Here is a 25833-nt window from a genome sequence, read left to right on the forward strand (position 1 = left end):
AGCTGAGGATGACGTTATTAAAGAGTTTTAGTATAGCCAATTGGAATTTGTGGTCTGTATATTTTATAATGTCATTTACGATATCATCAACACATGTTTTGTCCTGTAGCTCATTCAAGGTAATTGGAGAATCCAGTGGGTTCTGGAATCCAGTGGGTTCTGGAATCCAGTGGGTTCTGGTCGTCTTTCATAGTTGATTCTAAGATCTGTATTTGATCATGTATATGTTTTTGCTCTTTATTCTTTGTTATAGAGCCAAACAGATTGGAGAAGTGGTTTACCCATACATCTCCATTTTGGATAGATAATTCTTCGTGTTGTTGTTTGTTTAGTGTTTTCCAATTTTCCCAGAAGTGGTTAGAGTCTATGGATTCTTCAATTGCATTGAGCTGATTTCTGACATGCTGTTCCTTCTTTTTCCGTAGTGTATTTCTGTATTGTTTTAGTGATTCACCATAGTAAAGGCGTAGACTCAGGTTTTCTGGGTCTCTATGTTTTTGGTTGGACAGGTTTCTCAATTTCTTTCTTAGGTTTTTGCATTCTTCATCAAACCATTTGTCATTGTTGTTCATTTTCTTAGGTTGTCCGCTTGACATTTGTAGATTTGATAGGGAAGCTGAGAGGTCAAATAAACTGTGTAGATTTTCTACTGCCAAGTTTACACCTTCACTATTACAGTGAAATATTTTGTCCTGGAAATTGTCTAGAGGGGATTGCATTTGTTGTTGCCTAATTGTTTTTGGCAGATGTCCACACTACTTTCCTTCCATCTATAGCATTACATAATATTACTCAGTTCCTTTGGCTTTGATGCCTCATGATTGAGTATTGCTCTGTTCAAATAGAGTGTGCTTTTGTTGTGATCTGAGACTCTGGGTTGAGGTCAGTGATAAAGTAGTCTACAGTACAACTGCCAGGAGATGAGTTATAGGTGTACCTACCATAGGAGTCCCCTGGAAGCCTACCATTGACTATGTACATACCCAGGATGTAACAGAGCTATAGTTGTACCTACCATAGGAGTCCCCTGGAAGCCTACCATTGACTATGTACATACCCAGCTTCCGACAGAGCTGCAGGAGTTGTGACCCGTTTTTGTTGGTTATGTTGTCATAGTGTGTAGGGGGGCATATGGGGGAGGGAATGCTGTCACTGGCATTTAGGTCGCCACAGACTAAAACATGTCATTTGGCCCGGAAACTATTGATTTCCCCCTCCAGGATGGAGAAGCTGTCATCGTTAAAGTATGGGGATTCTAGTGGGAGGATATACTGTAGGTAGCACACAGGAGGACATTTTTCTCTGTTGAGGTCATTTCCTTTTGAATTTCTAGCCAAATGTAAAATGTTCTTGTTTTGATTAATTTAATGGAGTGAGTTAGGTCTGCTCTATACCAAATTAGCATACCGCCTGAGTCCCTTCCCTGTTTCACACCTGGTAGATTGGTGGATGGGACTACCAGCTCTCTGTAACCTAGAGGGCAACCAGTGGGTCCGTCTCCTCTATACCATGTTTCTTGTAGGATGACAATGTCTGTATTTCTGATTTTTTTAATGAAATCTTGGTTCCTGCTCTCTCTCTCACACACACACACACACACACACACACACACACACACACACACACACACACACACTCTCTCTCTCTCTCTCTCTCTCTCTCTCTCTCTCTCTCTCTCTCTCTCTCTCTCCTCTCTCTCTCTTTCTCTCTCTCATCTCCTCTCTCTCTCTCATCTCTCTCTCTCATCTCTCTCTCTCGTCTCTCTCTCTCTCTCTATCGTCTCTCTCTCTCTCTCTCTCTCTCTCTCTCTCTCTCTCTCGTCTCTCTCTCTCTCTCGTCTCTCTCTCTCTCTCTCTCTTGTCTCTCTCTCTCTCTCGTCTCTCTCACACACACACACACTCTCTCTCTCTCTCTCTCTCTCTCTCTCTCTCGTCTCTCTCTCTCTCTCTCTCTCTCTTTCTCGTCTCTCTCTCTCTCTCTCTCTCTCTCTCTCTCTTGTCTCTCTCTCTCTCTCTCGTCTCTCTCACACACACACACACTCTCTCTCTCTCTCTCTCTCTCGTCTCCTGTTTTACTGGCACAGTGGCTGGCTGTGTGTGATCTAATATGCTCCTCCATTGTTTTTCCACCTGGCTCTATGGACACCAGCCCTGACTCAGAGACTGGTCAGACCTGGCTCTATGGACACCAGCCCTGACTCAGAGACTGATCAGACCTGGCTCTATGGACACCAGCCCTGACTCAGAGACTGATCAGACCTGGCTCTATGGACACCAGCCCTGACTCAGAGACTGGTCAGACCTGGCTCTATGGACACCAGCCCTGACTCAGAGACTGGTCAGACCTGGCTCTATGGACACCAGCCCTGACTCAGAGACTGGTCAGACCTGGCTCTATGGACACCAGCCCTGACTCAGAAACTGATCAGACCTGGCTCTATGGACACCAGCCCTGACTCAGAGACTGATCAGACCTGGCTCTATGGACACCAGCCCTGACTCAGAAGGATTAGAGCGTGTTGTGTAATGAGGACAGGATGGATGTAGAGATCATCTTTCACGTTATATGGAGTAGATTATCTGACATGGAAATGCTTAGTGTTCTGGATGGATGGACAGGGAGGGACGGGCAGAGAGACTGGGAGAGAGACAGGGGGAGAGATGGGGAGAGAGACAGGGGGAGAGATGGGGAGAGAGACGGGGAGAGATGGGGAGAGAGACAGGGAAAGAGACAGAGAGAGATACAGGGAGAGAGACAGGGAGAGAGACAGAGAGAGTGAGACAGGGAGTGATAGAGAGAGACAGGGAGAGACAGAGAGAGAGAGACAGGGAGAGAAATGTCAACATGATGTTAAATTGAATATAGGTTAGGTATTCCTCAGTGCTGGTCTAGAGCTAAGGACATGATTGTCATGATTTTGTCTTAATCTCTCTCTCTCTCTCTCTCTCTCTCTCTCTCTCTCTCTCTCTCTCTCAGCTGGAAAGATGGGTTGGGATTCTGTGCTCTCATTCACAGACACCGCCCAGAGCTCATTGACTATGGCAAGCTACGCAAGGTGAGAGACTAGTGCCCTGATGATACATTTACACAGAACCATATAGATCCTCTCTCCTCAGGGACCACCTGACCTTTCACCTTTTAGAGAACCATATAGATCAACCCTCTCTCCTCAGTGACCACCTGACCTTTCACCTTTTAGAGAACCATATAGATCAACCCTCTCTCCTCAGTGACCACCTGACCTTTCACCTTTTAGAGAACCATATAGATCAACCCCCTCTCCTCAGGGACCACCTGACCTTTCACCTTATACAGAACCATATAGATCAACCCCCTCCCCTCAGGGACCACCTGACCTTTCACCTTATACAGAACCGTATAGATCAACCCCCTCTCCTCAGGGACCACCTGACCTTTCACCTTATACAGAACCGTATAGATCAACCCCCTCTCCTCAGGGACCACCTGACCTTTCACCTTTTAGAGAACCATATAGATCTACCCTCTCTCCTCAGGGACCACCTGACCTTTCACCTTTTAGAGAACCATATAGATCTACCCTCTCTCCTCAGGGACCACCTGACCTTTCACCTTTTAGAGAACCATATAGATCTACCCTCTCTCCTCAGGGACCACCTGACCTTTCACCTTATACAGAACCATATAGATCAACCCCCTCTCCTCAGGGACCACCTGACCTTTCACCTTATACAGAACCATATAGATCAACCCCCTCTCCTCAGGGACCACCTGACCTTTCACCTTATACAGAACCATATAGATCAACCCCCTCTCCTCAGGGACCACCTGACCTTTCACCTTATACAGAACCATATAGATCAACCCCCTCTCCTCAAGGACCACCTGACCTTTCACCTTATACAGAACCGTATAGATCAACCACCTCTCCTCAGGGACCACCTGACCTTTCACCTTTTAGAGAACCATATAGATCTACCCTCTCTCCTCAGGGACCACCTGACCTTTCACCTTTTAGAGAACCATATAGATCAACCCCCTCTCCTCAGGGACCACCTGACCTTTCACCTTATACAGAACCATATAGATCAACCCCCTCTCCTCAGGGACCACCTAACCTTTCACCTTATACAGAACCATATAGATCAACCCCCTCTCCTCAGGGACCACCTGACCTTTCACCTTATACATAACCATATAGATCAACCCCCTCTCCTCAGGGACCACCTGACCTTTCACCTTATACAGAACCGTATAGATCAACCCCCTCTCCTCAGGGACCACCTGACCTTTCACCTTTTAGAGAACCATATAGATCTACCCTCTCTCCTCAGGGACCACCTGACCTTTCACCTTATACAGAACCATATAGATCTACCCTCTCTCCTCAGGGACCACCTGACCTTTCACTTTATACAGAACCGTATAGATCAACCCCCTCTCCTCAGGGACCACCTGACCTTTCACCTATCCAGGTGGTCTGATATCCTCCTGTTTCTCCTCTCACCTGTAGGATGACCCCATGACCAACCTGAACACAGCCTTTGACGTGGCAGAGAAGTACCTGGACATTCCCAAGATGTTGGACGCTGAGGGTAAGACCAGGAGGGTTAAGGGTCAAGGAGGAAGTGAAGTCGAGACTGACATGGCCGCGTTCCCAGGCCGACTGCATTGCAGATACTTGCCATATCTCACAATGCCTGGATAGGTGTTTAACATGTCGTATGATATAGCCATTTGTTATGGCACGTAACCTTTGGTTGATGCAATGCAACATCTACAATGTAGTCGGTCTGGAGCGCGACCATGTTTCACTCAACTTTTCATGTTTTTTAGTTTCTTGTTTTTACGAGATATTTTGACCCCACAGACTGGTGGGTCCGACCTCTGACTTTTCAGAATGTTGAAAGAAAGAATAAACCGAGATGACAGAAGGCTTTGCTCTGATGTCTCTATTCTGAGTTAAATTTGTTGTCCCTATTCCCCATTTTAAACTGGTTAGCTCTGTACCTAAATATAGATATCTTAGAGAGCGAGAGTGAGCTGAGACAGAGAGAGAGAGACAGAGACACAGAGAGAGAGAGAGAGAGAGAGAGAGAGACAGAGAGAGAGAGACAGAGAGAGAGAGACAGAGAGACAGAGAGAGAGAGACAGAGGGAGAGAGACAGAGAGAGAGAGAGAGAGTGTATATTGAATTTTCTCTAGATTAGCACGTAATCTGGAGTGACTCAAAGTGAAGCTTCCCTTCCTGGATACTGTTATCCTGTTTTCCTCAACTTGAATTAGTCAACCTGTCATCATGTGATTGTGGGGTGGAACAGTAGGTCCAGTTTTTACCATAAAGCTTGGGAAAGATTAGTGTTAAAAATGGACGATAGCAGTGATGATCGTGAGGCGATATATCAATTCGACAGTCAAAATGTCAAAATGTCGGAAATGATTAGCAGAAACATCTGAATCCTAAATATACTATATATCTATATCTTTATGATACAATGTAACATTCAGCTGATCCAAAAAGGGCTTATTTCTGTCAAAGTGAGGGCTGCCCTCAGGGCCACCTGCATTAGGGCCACCTGCATTAGGGCCACCTGCATTAGGGCCACCTGCATTAGGGCCACCTGCATTAGGGCCACCTGCATTAGGGCCACCTGCATTAGGGCCACCTGCATTAGGGCCACCTGCATTAGGGCCACCTGCATTAGGGCCACCTGCATTAGGGCCACCTGCATTAGGGCCACCTGCATTAGGGCCAATGTGGACATGTTTGCAAAAATGTGGCCTCTATTCAACTCTATGGTACCCATTTGTCTGTTGTGTTTTCACCTGGCCAGAAGTAGCTGACTGTATATAGGGGAAGGGGGTGTGTTTGCTGAGACACCCCCACTCTCTACTCTATGTCATTTATCTCTTGTGTTTAAAATGACCATTACCATACCCCTCCCTCCCTCTCTCCCCCCTGCTCCCCCATCCACCCCCATCCTCCTCTCCTCTCCTCTCCTCTCCTCCCCAACCCCCTCCTCCGTCCCTAAACCCCCTCCTCCTTCCCCAACCCCCCCGCCCTCCGTCCTCATCCTCTTCCTCTCCTCCCTAACCCCCTCCACCGTCCCCAAACTCCCCTCCTCTGTCCCCAACCCCTTCCTCCACCCCCAAACCCCTCCTCCCTCCCCAACATCCTTCCCATCCTCTCCCTCCCCAACCCCTCCTCCCTCCCCAACCCCTCCTCCCTCCCCTCCTCCCTCCCCATCCTCTCTTTCTCCAGATATCGTGGGCACGGCCCGCCCGGATGAGAAGGCCATCATGACCTACGTATCTAGCTTCTACCACGCCTTCTCTGGTGCTCAAAAGGTATCCCAGGATGCAACACTCCCTTTCCTCCTCACCTCACTACACCACTCCCCTGGTTGGGTTCCTGTCTCTTCCTGTGTACTAGTGACGGTCACCGTTGACTGTTTTCATTAGCCAGTTTATTAGGTACATCACCTGTTAAATGGTTCACTCCTACAGACAGTGGCCAGTTTATTAGGTACACCACCTGTTTAAATGGTTCGCTCCTACAGACAGTAGGAAGTTTATTAGGTACACCACCTGTTTAAATGTTTCGCTCCTACAGACAGTGGCCAGTTTATTAGGTACACCACCTGTTTAAATGGTTCGCTCCTACAGACAGTGGCCAGTTTATTAGGTACACCACCTGTTTAAATGGTTCACTCCTACAGACAGTGAGTCACGTGACCGTGGGCGCCAGGCGAGCTGGATCCAGTATCTCAGAAACGGCCTCCTGGACTTTTCACACACAACAGTGTCTAAGGGTTTTCTGAGAATGGACAAACAAAAGCATCCAGTTTGCGGCAGTCCTGTGGGTGAAAACAGCTTGTTGATGAGAGGTGGAAGGAGAAGGACAAGAGTCACGCATGCTAACAGGCGTCCCACAAACAGGAAAATAACGGTGCAGTACAACAGTGGTGTGCAGAACGGCATCTCTGAGTGGACAACTCGTCGGTCCTCGTCACAGATGGGCTAATGCAGCAGACGACCACAGCGGGTTCCTATCAGCTAAAAACAAGAAGAGGCTCCAGTGGGCACACGATCACCAACACTGGACAATTGAGGAGTTGAAAAACATTGCCTGGTCCGACAAATCCCGGTTCCTGTTGCGTCATACTGACTCAGGATGATTTGGCGTCAGCAGCGTGAGTCCATGGCCCCACCCTGCCCGGTGTCAACAGTACAGGCTAGTGGAGGCGATGCTCCCCATCCAACCTGACAGAGCTTGAGAGGATCTGCAGAGAAGAATGGGAGAAACTCCCCAAATATAGGTGTGCCAAGCTTGTAGCGTCATACCCAAGAAGACTAGAGGCTGTAATCACTGCCAAAGGTGCTTCAACAAACTACTGAGTAAAGGGTCTGAATACTTATGTAAAAGAGATATTTCAGTTTTTTTTTTTTTCAATACAATTACAAAAATGTTTAAAAACCTGTTTTTTGCTTTGTAATTATGTGGTATTGTGTGTAGATTGATTAGGGGGGGGGCTATTTAATCCATTTTAGAATAAGGCTGTAATGTAACAAAATGTAGAAAAAATTAAGGGGTCTGAATACTTAACGAAAGCACTGTATATACAGGTAATTGCCAAAATAATGGAAACTGTAAATGAGGGATACAATTTTAACGGAATGTCATCTGTTACTCCCCAACCCTGAACACAAGGTTACTGGGGTGGCAGGGTAGCCTAGTGGTTAGAGTGGAGGGGCGGCAGGGTAGCCTAGTGGTTAGAGCGTAGGGGCGGCAGGGTAGCCTAGTGGTTAGAGTGGAGGGGCGGCAGGGTAGCCTAGTGGTTAGAGTGTAGAGGCGGCAGGGTAGCCTAGTGGTTAGAGCGTAGGGGCGGCAGGGTAGCCTAGTGGTTAGAGTGTAGGGGCGGCAGGGTAGCCTAGTAGTTAGAGCGGTGGACTAGTAACTGAAAGGTTGCAAGTTCAAATCCCAGAGCTGACAAGGTACAAATCTGTCGTTCTGCCCTTTGAACAGGCAGTTAACCCCCGTTAACTGCCTGTTCAAAGTAGGCCGTCATTGAAAATAAGAATTTGTTCTTAACTGACTTGCCTAGTTAAATAAATTGTGATACCCTTTAGTCTCCACAATGTTAGATGATTGTCTCAGGGTAAGATGATTTCTTCCTAGTGTGTGGTATACTTGGAAGAGAGCATGGAGTCACTGTCTTCCTTTATTATCACAGTCATCCTTTATTATCTCTGTCATCCTTTATTATCTCTGTCTTCCTTTATTATCTCTGTCTTCCTTTATTATCGCTGTCTTCCTTTATTATCTCTGTCTTCCTTTATTATCTCTGTCTACCTTTATTATCACAGTCATCCTTTATTATCTCTGTCATCCTTTATTATCACAGTCATCCTTTATTATCTCTGTCATCCTTTATTATCTCTGTCTTCCTTTATTATCACAGTCATCCTTTATTATCTCTGTCTTCCTTTATTATCACAGTCATCCTTTATTATCTCTGTCATCCTTTATTATCTCTGTCTTCCTTTATTATCACAGTCATCCTTTATTATCTCTGTCTTCCTTTATTATCACAGTCATCCTTTATTATCTCTGTCTTCCTTTATTATCTCTGTCTTCCTTTATTATCTCTGTCTTCCTTTATTATCACAGTCATCCTTTATTATCTCTGTCTTCCTTTATTATCTCTGTCATCCTTTATTATCTCTGTCTTCCTTTATTATCACAGTCATCCTTTATTATCTCTCTCATCCTTTATTCTCTCTGTCTTCCTTTATTATCACAGTCATCCTTTATTATCTCTGTCATCCTTTATTTTCTATGTCTTCCTTTATTATCACAGTCATCCTTTATTATCTCCGTCTTCCTTTATTATCTCTGTCTTCCTTTATTATCACAGTCATCCTTTATTATCTCTGTCTTCCTTTATTATCTCTGTCTTCCTTTATTGTGTCTGTCTTCCTTTATTATCTCTGTCTTCGTTTATTATCACAGTCATCCTTTATTATCTCTGTCTTCCTTTATTATCTCTGTCTTCCTTTATTATCTCTGTCTACCTTTATTATCTCTGTCTTCGTTTATTATCACAGTCATCCTTTATTATCTCTGTCTTCCTTTATTATCTCTGTCTTCCTTTATTATCTCTGTCTGCCTTTATTATCTCTGTCTACCTTTTATTATGGCATGTAGATGAAGAAGATTAAAAGGGTGTACAGGGGGTGCCTTCCAAATGGCACCCTATTCCCTACTTAGTGCTCTTGAGCCCAATAGACCCTGGTCAAAAGTAGTGCACTATATAGGGGGGATATGTTGCCCTTAGGCACTCAGAAAACAGTATAAGCAGCATGTGGTGATTCAAGAGTCATCTTACATCAAATGACTCTATATAACACTATATAACTCTATATAATACTATATAACTCTATATAACACTATATAACACTATATAACACTATATAACACTATAACACTATAACACTATATAACTCTATATAACTCTATATAACACTATATAACACTATATAACTCTATATGACTATATATATAACACTATATAACTCCATATGACTATATATTTTTATTTTATTTTTTAAAATTTATTTTACCTTTATTTAACCAGGTAGGCAAGTTGAGAACAAGTTCTCATTTACAATTGCGACCTGGCCAAGATAAAGCAAAGCAGTTCGACAGATAAAACGACACAGAGTTACACATGGAGTAAAAACAAACATACAGTCAATAATGCAGTATAAACAAGTCTATATACAATGTGAGCAAATGAGGTGAGAAGGGAGGTAAAGGCAAAAAAGGCCATGATGGCAAAGTAAATACAATATAGCAAGTAAAATACTGGAATGGTAGTTTTGCAATGGAAGAATGTGCAAAGTAGAAATAAAAAATAATGGGGTGCAAAGGAGTAAAATAAATAAATAAATTAAAATTAAATACAGTTGGGAAAGAGGTAGTTGTTTGGGCTAAATTATAGGTGGGCTATGTACAGGTGCAGTAATCTGTGAGCTGCTCTGACAGTTGGTGCTTAAAGCTAGTGAGGGAGATAAGTGTTTCCAGTTTCAGAGATTTTTGTAGTTCGTTCCAGTCATTGGCAGCAGAGAACTGGAAGGAGAGGCGGCCAAAGAAAGAATTGGTTTTGGGGGTGACTAGAGAGATATACCTGCTGGAGCGTGTGCTACAGGTGGGAGATGCTATGGTGACCAGCGAGCTGAGATAAGGGGGGACTTTACCTAGCAGGGTCTTGTAGATGACATGGAGCCAGTGGGTTTGGCGACGAGTATGAAGCGAGGGCCAGCCAACGAGAGCGTACAGGTCGCAATGGTGGGTAGTATATGGGGCTTTGGTGATAAAACGGATTGCACTGTGATAGACTGCATCCAATTTGTTGAGTAGGGTATTGGAGGCTATTTTGTAAATGACATCTCCAAAGTCGAGGATTGGTAGGATGGTCAGTTTTACAAGGGTATGTTTGGCAGCATGAGTGAAGGATGCTTTGTTGCGAAATAGGAAGCCAATTCTAGATTTAACTTTGGATTGGAGATGTTTGATATGGGTCTGGAAGGAGAGTTTACAGTCTAACCAGACACCTAAGTATTTGTAGTTGTCCACGTATTCTAAGTCAGAGCCGTCCAGAGTAGTGATGTTGGACAGGCGGGGTAGGTGCAGGTAGCGATCGGTTGAAGAGCATGCATTTAGTTTTACTTGTATTTAAGAGCAATTGGAGGCCACGGAAGGAGAGTTGTATGGCATTGAAGCTTGCCTGGAGGGTTGTTAACACAGTGTCCAAAGAAGGGCCGGAAGTATACAGAATGGTGTCGTCTGCGTAGAGGTGGATCAGGGACTCACCAGCAGCAAGAGCGACCTCATTGATGTATACAGAGAAGAGAGTCGGTCCAAGAATTGAACCCTGTGGCACCCCCATAGAGACTGCCAGAGGTCCGGACAGCAGACCCTCCGATTTGACACACTGAACTCTATCAGAGAAGTAGTTGGTGAACCAGGCGAGGCAATCATTTGAGAAACCAAGGCTGTCGAGTCTGCCGATGAGGATATGGTGATTGACAGAGTCGAAAGCCTTGGCCAGATCAATGAATACGGCTGCACAGTAATGTTTCTTATCGATGGCGGTTAAGATATCGTTTAGGACCTTGAGCGTGGCTGAGGTGCACCCATGACCAGCTCTGAAACCGGATTGCATAGCAGAGAAGGTATGGTGAGATTCGAAATGGTCGGTAATCTGTTTGTTGACTTGGCTTTCGAAGACCTTTGAAGAGGGGGATGACCGCAGCTGCTTTCCAATCTTTGGGAATCTCAGACGACACGAAAGAGAGGTTGAACAGGCTAGTAATAGGGGTGGCAACAATTTCGGCAGATAATTTTAGAAAGAAAGGGTCCAGATTGTCTAGCCCGGCTGATTTGTAGGGGTCCAGATTTTGCAGCTCTTTCAGAACATCAGCTGAATGGATTTGGGAGAAGGAGAAATGGGGAAGGCTTGGGCGAGTTGCTGTTGGGGGTGCAGTGCTGTTGTCCGGGGTAGGAGTAGCCAGGTGGAAAGCATGGCCAGCCGTAGAAAAATGCTTATTGAAATTCTCAATTATGGTGGATTTATCAGTGGTGACAGTGTTTCCTATCTTCAGTGCAGTGGGCAGCTGGGAGGAGGTGTTCTTATTCTCCATGGACTTTACAGTGTCCCAGAACTTTTTTGAGTTAGTGTTGCAGGAAGCAAATTTCTGCATGAAAAAGCTAGCCTTGGCTTTTCTAACTGCCTGTGTATAATGATTTCTAGCTTCCCTGAACAGCTGCATATCACGGGGGCTGTTCGATGCTAATGCAGAACGCCATAGGATGTTTTTGTGTTGGTTAAGGGCAGTCAGGTCTGGGGAGAACCAAGGGCTATATCTGTTCCTGGTTCTAAATTTCTTAAATGGGGCATGTTTATTTAAGATGGTTAGGAAGGCATTTAAAAAAATATCCAGGCATCCTCTACTGACGGGATGAGATCAATATCCTTCCAGGATACCCCGGCCAGGTCGATTAGAAAGGCCTGCTCGCAGAAGTGTTTCAGGGAGCGTTTTACAGTGATGAGTGGAGGTCGTTTGACCGCTGACCCATTACGGATGCAGGGCAATGAGGCAGTGATCGCTGAGATCTTGGTTGAAGACAGCAGAGGTGTATTTAGAGGGGAAGTTGGTTAGGATGATATCTATGAGGGTGCCCGTGTTTAAGGTTTTGGGGAGGTACCTGGTAGGTTCATTGATTATTTGTGTGAGATTGAGGGCATCAAGTTTAGATTGTAGGATGGCTGGGGTGTTAAGCATGTTCCAGTTTAGGTCGCCTAGCAGCACGAACTCTGAAGATAGATGGGGGGCAATCAGTTCACATATGGTGTCCAGAGCACAGCTGGGGGCAGAGGGTGGTCTATAGCAGGCGGCAACGGTGAGAGACTGTTTTTAGAGAGGTGGATTTTTAAAAGTAGAAGTTCAAATTGTTTGGGTACAGACCTGGATAGTAGGACAGAACTCTGCAGGCTATCTTTGCAGTAGATTGCAACACCGCCCCCTTTGGGCAGTTCTATCTTGTCTGAAAATTTTGTAGTTTGGAATTAAAATGTCTGAGTTTTTGGTGGTCTTCCTAAGCCAGGATTCAGACACAGCTAGAACATCCGGGTTTGGCAGAGTGTGCTAAAGCAGTGAATAGAACAAACTTAGGGAGGAGGCTTCTAATGTTAACATGCATGAAAACCAAGGCTATTACGGTTACAGAAGTCGTCAAAAGAGAGCGCCTGGGAATAGGAGTGGAGCTAGGGCACTGCAGGGCCTGGATTCACCTCTACAATCGCCAGAGGAACATAGGAGGAGTAGAATAAGGGTACGGCTAAAAGCTATGAGAATTGGTCGTCTAGAACGTCTGGAACATAGAGTAAAAGGAGGTTTCTGGGGCGATAACATAGCATCAAGGGTATAATGTACAGACAAATGTATGGATGGAGGTCTGTTGTTAGCCACCTCCTGCGCTCCGTCAGTAGATTAGTGGGGTTCCGTGTGGTAGAGGGGATCAATCCAAATCACACAACAACAACAAAAATAAAAACAATAGATATAGTTATAGAGGCCCAAGAATGAAAAATAATAATAATAATAAAAATAATAAAAAAGTATATATATATATAACACTATATAACACTATATAACACTATAACACTATATAACACTATAACACTATATAACACTATATAACACTATATAACACTATATAACACTATATAACACTATATAACACTATAACACTATAAACACTATAACACTATAACACTATATAACACTATATAACACTATAACACTATAACACTATAAACACTATAAACACTATATAACACTATAACCTATAACACTATATAACACTATATAACACTATAACACTATATAACACTATATAACACTATATAACACTATAACACTATATAACACTATATAACACTATAACACTATATAACACTATATAACACTATATAACACTATATAACACTATAACACTATATAACACTATATAACACTATATAACACTATATAACACTATATAACACTATAACACTATATAACACTATAACACTATATAACACTATATAACACTATATAACACTATATAACACTATATAACACTATATAACACTATAACACTATATAACACTATATAACACTATATAACACTATAACACTATATAACACTATATAACACTATATAACACTATATAACACTATAACACTATATAACACTATATAACACTATAACACTATATAACACTATATAACACTATATAACACTATATAACACTATAACACTATATAACACTATATAACACTATATAACACTATAACACTATATAACACTATATAACACTATATAACACTATAACACTATATAACACTATATAACACTATATAACACTATAACACTATATAACACTATATAACACTATAACACTATATAACACTATATAATACTATAACACTATATAACACTATATAACACTATATAACACTATAACACTATATAACACTATATAACACTATATAACACTATATAACACTATATAACACTATATAATACTATAACACTATATAACACTATATAACACTATATAACACTATAACACTATATAACACTATATAACACTATATAACACTATATAACACTATATAACACTATATAACACTATATAACACTATAACACTATATAACACTATATAACACTATATAACACTATAACACTATATAACACTATATAACACTATATAACACTATATAACACTATATAACACTATATAACACTATAACACTATATAACACTATAACACTAACACTATATAACACTATATAACACTATATAACACTATAACACTATATAACACTATAACACTAACACTATATAACACTATATAACACTATAACACTATATAACACTATAACACTATATAACACTATATAACACTATATAACACTATATAACACTATATAACACTATATAACACTATAACACTATATAACACTATAACACTATATAACACTATATAACACTATATAACACTATATAACACTATATAACACTATAACACTATATAACACTATATAACACTATAACACTATATAACACTATAACACTATATAACACTATATAACACTATATAACACTATAACACTATATAACACTATAACACTATATAACACTATATAACACTATATAACACTATATAACACTATATAACACTATATAACACTATAACACTATAACACTATATAACACTATAACACTATATAACACTATATAACACTATATAACACTATAACACTATATAACACTATAACACTATATAACACTATATAACACTATATAACACTATATAACACTATATAACACTATAACACTATATAACACTATAACACTATATAACACTATATAACACTATATAACACTATATAACACTATATAACACTATATAACACTATATAACACTATAACACTATATAACACTATAACACTATATAACACTATATAACACTATATAACACTATATAACACTATATAACACTATAACACTATAACACTATATAACACTATAACACTATATAACACTATATAACACTATATAACACTATATAACACTATAACACTATATAACACTATAACACTATATAACACTATATAACACTATATAACACTATATAACACTATAACACTATATAACACTATAACACTATATAACACTATATAACACTATATAACACTATATAACACTATATAACACTATATAACACTATAACACTATATAACACTATATAACACTATATAACACTATAACACTATATAACACTATAACACTATATAACACTATATAACACTATATAACACTATATAACACTATATAACACTATAACACTATATAACACTATATAACACTATATAACACTATATAACACTATAACACTATATAACACTATATAACACTATATAACACTATAACACTATATAACACTATATAACACTATATAACACTATATAACACTATATAACACTATATAACACTATAACACTATATAACACTATATAACACTATATAACACTATATAACACTATAACACTATATAACACTATATAACACTATATAACACTATAACACTATATAACACTATATAACACTATATAACACTATATAACACTATATAACTCTATATAACACTATATAACACTATAACACTATATAACACTATATAACACTATATAACACTATATAACACTATATAACACTATATAACACTATATAACACTATATAACACTATATAACACTATATAACACTATATAACACTATATAACACTATAACACTATATAACACTATATAACACTATATAACACTATAACACTATAACACTATATAACACTATAACACTATATAACACTATAACACTATATAACACTATATAACACTATATAACACTATATAACACTATATAACACTATATAACACTATATAACACTATAACACTATATAACACTATATAACACTATATAACACTATAACACTATATAACACTATATAACACTATATAACACTATATAACACTATATAACACTATAACACTATATAACACTATATAACACTATAACACTATATAACACTATATAACACTATATAACACTATATAACACTATAACACTATATAACACTATATAACACTATAACACTATATAACACTATATAACACTATATAACACTATATAACACTATATAACACTATATAACACTATATAACTCTATATAACACTATAACACTATATAACACTATATAACACTATATAACACTATATAACACTATATAACACTATAACACTATATAACACTATAACACTATATAACACTATATAACACTATATAACACTATATAACACTATATAACACTATATAACACTATATAACTCTATATAACACTATAACACTATATAACACTATATAACACTATATAACTCTATATAACACTATAACACTATATAACACTATATAACACTATATAACACTATAACACTATATAACACTATATAACACTATATAACACTATATAACACTATATAACACTATATAACACTATATAACACTATAACACTATATAACACTATATAACACTATATAACACTATAACACTATATAACACTATATAACACTATATAACACTATATAACACTATATAACACTATATAACACTATAACACTATAACACTATAACACTATATAACTCTATATAACACTATATAACACTATATAACACTATATAACACTATAACACTATAACACTATAACACTATATAACACTATATAACACTATATAACACTATAACACTATAACACTATAACACTATAAACACTATATAACACTATATAACACTATATAACACTATATAACACTATAACACTATATAACACTATAACACTATAACACTATATAACACTATATAACACTATATAACTCTATATAACACTATAACACTATAACACTATAACACTATAACACTATATAACACTATATAACACTATATAACACTATAACACTATATAACACTATAACACTATAACACTATATAACACTATATAACACTATATAACACTATAACACTATATAACACTATATAACACTATATAACTCTATATAACACTATATAACACTATATGACACTATAACACTATATAACACTATATAACACTATAACACTATAACACTATATAACACTATATAACACTATAACACTATAACACTATAACACTATATAACACTATATAACACTATATAACACTATATAACACTATAACACTATATAACACTATATAACACTATAACACTATAACACTATATAACACTATATAACACTATATAACACTATATGACTATATATAACACTATATAACACTATATAACACTATATGACACTATAACACTATATAACACTATATAACACTATATAACACTATATAACACTATATAACACTATAACACTATATAACACTATATAACACTATATAACACTATATAACACTATATAACACTATATAACACTATAACACTATATAACACTATATAACACTATATAACACTATATGACTATATATATAACACTATATAACACTATATAACACTATATAACACTATATAACACTATATAACACTATATGACTATATATAACACTATATAACACTATATAACACTATATAACACTATAACACTATATAACACTATATAACACTATATAACTCTATATAACACTATATAACACTATATAACACTATATAACACTATATAACACTATATAACTCTATATAACACTATATAACACTATATAACACTATATAACACTATATAACACTATATAACACTATATGACTATATATAACACTATATAACACTATAACACTATATAACACTATATAACACTATATAACACTATATAACACTATATAACACTATATAACACTATATAACTCTATATAACACTATATGACTATATATAACACTATATAACACTATATAACACTATATAACACTATATAACACTATATAACACTATATAACACTATATAACTCTATATGACTATATATAACACTATATAACACTATATAACACTATATAACACTATATAACACTATATAACACTATATAACACTATAACACTATATAACACTATATAACACTATATAACACTATATAACACTATAACACTATATAACACTATAACACTATATAACACTATATAACACTATATAACACTATATAACACTATATAACACTATAACACTATATAACACTATAACACTATATAACACTATATAACACTATAACACTATATAACACTATATAACACTATATAACACTATATAACACTATAACACTATATAACACTATATAACACTATATAACACTATATAACTCTATATAACTCTATATAACACTATATAACACTATAACACTATATAACACTATAACACTATATAACACTATATAACACTATATAACTCTATATAACACTATATAACACTATATAACACTATATAACACTATATAACACTATATAACTCTATATAACACTATAACACTATATAACACTATAACACTATATAACACTATATAACACTATATAACACTATATAACTCTATATAACACTATATAACACTATAACACTATATAACACTATATAACACTATATAACACTATATAACACTATAACACTATATATCACTATATAACACTATATAACACTATATAACACTATAACACTATATAACACTATAACACTATATAACACTATAACACTATATAACACTATATAACACTATATAACACTATATAACACTATATAACACTATATAACACTATATAACTCTATATAACACTATATAACACTATATAACTCTATATAACACTATATAACACTATATAACACTATATAACTCTATATAACACTATATAACACTATATAACTCTATATAACACTATATAACACTATATAACTCTATATAACACTATATAACACTATATAACACTATATAACTCTATATAACACTATATAACACTATATAACACTATATAACTCTATATAACACTATATAACTCTATATAACACTATATAACACTATATAACTCTATATAACACTATATAACTCTATATAACACTATATAACACTATATAACTCTATATAACTCTATATAACACTATATAACACTATATAACACTATATAACTCTATATAACTCTATATAACACTATATAACACTATATAACACTATATAACTCTATATAACACTATATAACTCTATATAACACTATATAACACTATATAACACTATATAACTCTATATAACACTATATAACACTATATAACTCTATATAACACTATATAACACTATATAACACTATATAACACTATATAACTCTATATAACACATATAACACTAACACTATATAACACTATATAACACTATATAACACTATATAACTCTATATAACACTATATAACTCTATATAACACTATATAACACTATATAACACTATATAACACTATAACACTATATAACACTATAACACTATATAACACTATATAACACTATATAACTCTATATAATACTATATAACTCTATATAACACTATATAACTCTTTATAACACTATATAACTCCATATAACTCTATATAACTCTTTATAACACTATATAACACTATATAACACTATATAACTCTATATAACTCTATATAACACTATATAACAATATAACACTATATAAGTCTATATAACTATATAGAACACTATATAACACTATATAACACTATATAACTCTATATAACACTATATAACTCTTTATAACACTATATAACTCCATATAACTCTATATAACTCTTTATAACACTATATAACACTATATAACACTATATAACTCTATATAACACTATATAACAATATAACACTATATAAGTCTATATAACTATATAGAACACTATATAACTCCATATGACTATATATATAACACTATATAACACTATATAACACTATATAACACTATATAACACTATATAACACTATATAACACTATAACACTATATAACTCCATATGACTATATATAACACTATATAACACTATATAACTCCATATGACTATATATATAACACTATATAACACTATAACACTATATAACACTATATAACACTATATAACTCTTTATAACTCTTTATAACTCCATATGACTATATATAACACTATATAACTCTATATAACAGAAGTACATCAGATGGAAATGATTATTGCCATCCGTATGGCTACTGTCAAAGCACACCCTAACAATGAGACCTGGTGGCTCTGCTTGAATTGGGGGGTATTACCAGTAGGTATGAAGTGTCAAAGAGTGGTAACCACAGAAACAGTAGTGGTTTCTAGTGGAGGACCACAGAACACAGGTAGTGGTTGCTAATTGAGACCACAGAACAGTAAGTTGGTGCTACCAATGGAGACTACACAGAAACAGTATGTGGTTGCTAGTGGAGACCCACAGAACAGTAGTGGTTGCTAATGGAGACCACAGAACAGTAGTGGTTGCTAAATGGAAGACGCACAGAAAACAGTAAGTGGTTGCTAAATGGAGACCACAGAAGAAACAGTAGTGGTTTGCCTAATGGAAGACCACGGAAACAGTAGTGGTTGTTAATGGAGACCACGAAACAGTAGTGGTTGCTAATGGAGACCACAGAAACAGTAGTGGTTGTTAATTGGAGACCACAGAAATAGTAGTGGTTGCTAATGGAGACCACAGAAACAGTAGTGGTTGTTATATGGAGACCACAGAAATAGTAGTGGTTGCTAATGGAGACCACAGAAACAGTAGTGGTTGTTAATGGAGACCACAGAAACAGTAGTGGTTGCTAATGGAGACCACAGAAACAGTAGTGGTTGCTAATGGAGACCACAGAAACAGTAGTGGTTGCTAATGGAGAGAGATGAGAGTCATTATTTAGGCCTATAGGTCGATGAGAGACATTATTTTAGGCCTATAGGTCGATGAGAGACATTATTTTAGGCCTATAGGTCGATGAGAGTCATTATTTTAGGCCTATAGGTCGATGAGAGTCATTATTTTAGGCCTATAGGTCGATGAGAGTAATTATTTTAGGCCTATAGGTCGATGAGAGTCATTATTTTAGGCCTATAGGTCGATGAGAGTCATTATTTTAGGCCTATAGGTCGATGAGAGTCATTATTTTAGGCCTATAGGTCGATTAGAGACATTATTTTAGGCCTATAGGTCGATGAGAGTCATTATTTAGGCCTTTAGGTCTATTAGAGTCATTATTTTAGTCCTATAGGTCGATTAGAGACATTATTCTGTCTCTGTAAAGGATGTCACTGTCGTGATTAGAGACATTATTTTAGTCCTTTAGGTCTATTTAGGATTCTGGATGCACTGCAGTTGGTAGGAAGGCTTTCATGTCTCATTGTGTTGCATTTGTACAACACAAAACGTACACAGTCCAAAATCAACCTCTGTTATTTGCATGTAGCCTATAAGCTTTACTCCACTTCCTGTTTCCTCTATACCTTCTGTACCTCTCTAGCTCCCGTGTCTGGACGAGGAACGTCTCTCTGTCTCTGATGAAACTATAAAGACATATGTTGTAAGACCTTTATATCTATTACCTCTGTTATAAAAGTTATTAAGTTAGAAAGGGTACATTATAAAATGTTTAAAAACAGGTTCTGTTATAGAAGTGTCTCCCAGTGAGATTTGAACACAGTCCTCCCAGCTCTGTACCTGTAGTGGTGCAGGGAGGAAGTTCATGACCTTTAGACATGAGACATGTTTTTTTTATTTCAGAGTGTTTTAGTCGTTAGATATTGTACCTTTTTTTTTTGTCACTCAAATATCACATAAATACACATGAGACATGAGACATGGCCAAACCAAATCTAATGTATTCATATAGCCCTTCGTACATCAGCTGATGTCACAAAGTGCTGTACAGAAACTGCCTAAACAGCCTAAAAACCCCCAAACAGCAAGCAATGCAGGTGTAGAAGCACGGTGGCTAGGAAAAACTCCCTAGAAAGGCCAGAACCTAGGAAGAAACCCAGAGAGGAACCAGGCTATGAGGGGTGGCCAGTCCTCTTCTGGCTGTGTCAGGTGGAGATTATAACAGAACATGGCCAAGATGTTCAAATGTTCATAAATGACCAGCATGGTCGAATAATAGTAGTCACAGTGAACAGGTCAGGGTTCCATAGTCGCAGGCAGAACAGTTGAAACTGGAGCAGCAGCACGACCAGGTGGACTGGGGACAACAAGGAGTCATCATGCCAGGTAGTCCTGAAGCATGGTCCTAGGGCTCAGGTCCTCCGAGAGAGAGAGAAAGAGAGAATTAGAGAGATCATACTTAAATTCACACAGGACACCGGATAAGACAGGAGAAGTACTCCAGATATAACAGACTGACCCCAGCCCCCCGACACATAAACTACTGCAGCATAAATACTGGAGGCTTAGACAGGAGTATTAAATTTATTTCATTGCAAGAAGATTACCTTTAAAACTGCAAAGTGTCTTTGCACCTCATGACAAAATGTGTAGAATCGCAGGAAATAAGTTTTAAAACTGCAAAATGTTTTTCTCCGCCAACAAGAGGGAACAGTTTGTGTCGTGAATAGTGCTTGTGCCTGTAGAAACCTGCTGGATGTACCCCAACGTTGGGGGGGGGTGGGGGGGGGGGGGGGGGGGGGGGGGTGAGTGAAAACATTTGGGAACCCCTTCCCTAGGACACACACACATCTGTGTCCTTGGCTGGGCCTAATGTCTTTATTGTTTTGAAACTTCTGTATGTGTAATGTTTACTGTTAATTTGGATTTGTTTATTTCACTTTATATATTCACTTTGTATACACATGTTTCCCATGCCAATAAAGCCCTTGAATTGAATTGATAGCTAGAGAGAGATAGTTAGATATCTAGATAGATGATAGTTAGATATCTAGATAGATGATAGTTAGATATCTAGATAGACCGGTAGGTATCTAGACCGGTAGGTATCTAGAGAGAGAGAGAAAGAGAGATATTGTTTTGGAACTTCTGTATGTGTAATGTTTACTGTTAATTTGGATTGGTTTATTTCACTTTATATATTCACTTTGTATATAATCTACCTCATTTGCTTTGGCAATGTTAACATATGTTTCCCATGCCAATAAAGCCCCTTGAATTGAATTGATATCTAGATAGGTAGGTATCTAGAGAGAGATATCTAGATAGACAGATATCAATAGAGATATTGATAGACAGATATCAATAGAGATATTGATAGACAGATATCAATAGAGATATCTAGATAGACAGATATCAATAGAGATATCTAGATAGACAGATATCTAGAGATATCTAGATAGACAGATATCTAGAGATATCTAGATAGACAGATATCTAGAGATATTAGATAGGCAGATATCAATAGAGATATCTAGAGATATCTAGAGATATCTAGATAGACAGATATCTAGAGATATCTAGATAGACAGATATCAATAGAGATATCTAGAGATATCTAGATAGACAGATATCTAGAGATATCTAGATAGACAGATATCAATAGAGATATCTAGAGATATCTAGATAGACAGATATCTAGAGATATCAATAGAGATATCTAGAGATATCTAGATAGACAGATATCTAGAGATATCTAGATAGACAGATATCTAGAGATATCTAGATAGACAGATATCTAGAGAGATACAGAGAGGTTTAGATATCTAGATAGACAGTTAAGTATCTAGAGGGAGATCGAGTTAGATATCTTGATAGACAGTTAAGGATCTAGAGGGAGATCGAGTTAGATATCTTGATAGACAGTTAAGGATCTAGAGGGAGATCGAGTTAGATATCTTGATAGACAGTTAAGGATCTAGAGGGAGAGAGAGTTAGATATCTTGATAGACAGTTAAGGATCTAGAGGGAGAGAGAGTTAGATATCTTGATAGACAGTTAAGGATCTAGAGGGAGAGAGAGTTAGATATCTTGATAGACAGTTAAGGATCTAGAGGGAGAGAGAGTTAGATATCTTGATAGACAGTTAAGGATCTAGAGGGAGAGAGAGTTAGATATCTTGATAGACAGTAAGGATCTAGAGGGAGAGAGAGTTAGATATCTTGATAGACAGTTAAGGATCTAGAGGGAGAGAGAGTTAGATATCTTGATAGACAGTTAAGGATCTAGAGGGAGAGAGAGTTAGATATCTTGATAGACAGTTAAGGATCTAGAGGGAGAGAGAGTTAGATATCTTGATAGACAGTTAAGGATCTAGAGGGAGAGAGAGTTAGATATTATGTTTCCTTGATTATGCAATGCAGCCATGTCATGTCTAACTCACTGACTACTGTAACAGTTCCCATGGTGACGATAGACCGCATTCCTTCCTGTTCCTCCCCCAGGCGGAGACGGCGGCCAATAGGATCTGCAAGGTGTTGGCTGTCAACCAGGAGAATGAGCAGCTGATGGAGGACTACGAGAAGCTGGCTAGTGACGTGAGCACTCTGTCCCTCCTCTGTCCTCCTCCCCTTAATGTCCCTGCACCACCCTCTCTCCCACCTCTCTGCCCCATCTCCCTGCATCCCTCACCTCCTTCTTCTACAAGTCCAGAGGATTGTTGCTCTGACAGCGTAGAGACCTCGCCAGGTCACACAACACAGGTGACACGGTGTTCAGGGTGACAACCAAGTATCAGAGATGTGATAAGTGTAAAGCCACAAAATGAGTAGCCTGGGTCCCCAGGTCTGTTTGTGCCGTCGTGCCACTTCTTCAAGCTCCTTGGATTGTTTAACATGGTTAAGGAGTGGGTGGAATGATACCACAAACAGATCTGGGACACCAGGCTAACACATTAATTAAAGTTAGCTTCCTACTTTCTCACTGTCCTAAAGACATTAGTTATTCACTATTAGTAACAACATTACCTCCCTCTCTCTCTGTCTCCCTCTCCCCCCCCCCCCCCCTCTCTCTCTCCCTCTCTCTCTCCCTCTGTCTCTCTCGCCTCTCTCCCTCTCTCTCTCCCACCCTCTCCCCCTCTCTCTCCCCTCTGTCTCTCTCCCTCTCTCTCTACCTCTCTCTCTCTCTCCCTCTCTCTCGCTCCCCTTCTCTCTCTCTCTCTCGCTCTCTCTGTCTCTCTCTCTCTCTCTCTGCATTTCCTCTGTCTCTCTCTCCCTCCCTCCTCTCTCTCTCTCTCGTCTCTCTCCTCTCTCCACCCCTCCCTCTCTCTCTTCTCTCTCTCTCTCTCTCTCTCTCTCTTCTATCTCGCTCCCCCTCTCTCTCTCTCTCTCTGTCTCTCTCTTTTCTCTCTCTGTCCTGATTGTTTTAACCTCACCTTTACCACTCCTTGTTTTGCCCTTGCTGCCCCGTTATACCTGCATTGTCTGTCCCCTCTCCCTAAATCATAGCTCTTGGAGTGGATCCGTCGCACCATCCCGTGGCTGGAGAACCGTGCCCCAGAGAACACCATGCTGGCTATGCAACAGAAGCTGGAGGACTTCAGGGACTATCGACGTCAACACAAACCCCCAAAGGTTTGACTTCCCGCTGGGGGCCACACACCCACACACACCCAACACACCCCAACACACCCAACACACCCCCAACACACCCAACACACCCCAACACACCCACAACACACCCACACAACCCACAACACACCCACAACACACCCAACACACCAACACACCCAACACACCCAACACACCCACAACACACCCACAACACA

At 37.9% G+C, this 25833-nt stretch overlaps 1 protein-coding gene across 5 annotated transcripts in view; it reads left to right on the forward strand.

Annotated features, from left to right (window-relative positions):
• The window catches only part of LOC109885917 (alpha-actinin-1), a 154520-nt gene that overhangs the window by 96110 nt on the left and 32577 nt on the right, over positions 1-25833 (forward strand). For all 5 annotated transcript variants that reach the window (XM_031829327.1, XM_031829328.1, XM_031829329.1 and 2 more), the window contains 5 exons: positions 2977-3055; positions 4493-4574; positions 6242-6327; positions 24512-24604; positions 25514-25639. In XM_031829327.1, the coding sequence (XP_031685187.1) occupies positions 2977-3055; positions 4493-4574; positions 6242-6327; positions 24512-24604; positions 25514-25639 (466 nt within the window). The remainder of the gene's footprint in view (positions 1-2976; positions 3056-4492; positions 4575-6241; positions 6328-24511; positions 24605-25513; positions 25640-25833) is intronic.

The sequence above is a fragment of the Oncorhynchus kisutch genome, linkage group LG7, assembly GCF_002021735.2.
Source record: "Oncorhynchus kisutch isolate 150728-3 linkage group LG7, Okis_V2, whole genome shotgun sequence".
NCBI lineage: Eukaryota > Metazoa > Chordata > Actinopteri > Salmoniformes > Salmonidae > Oncorhynchus > Oncorhynchus kisutch.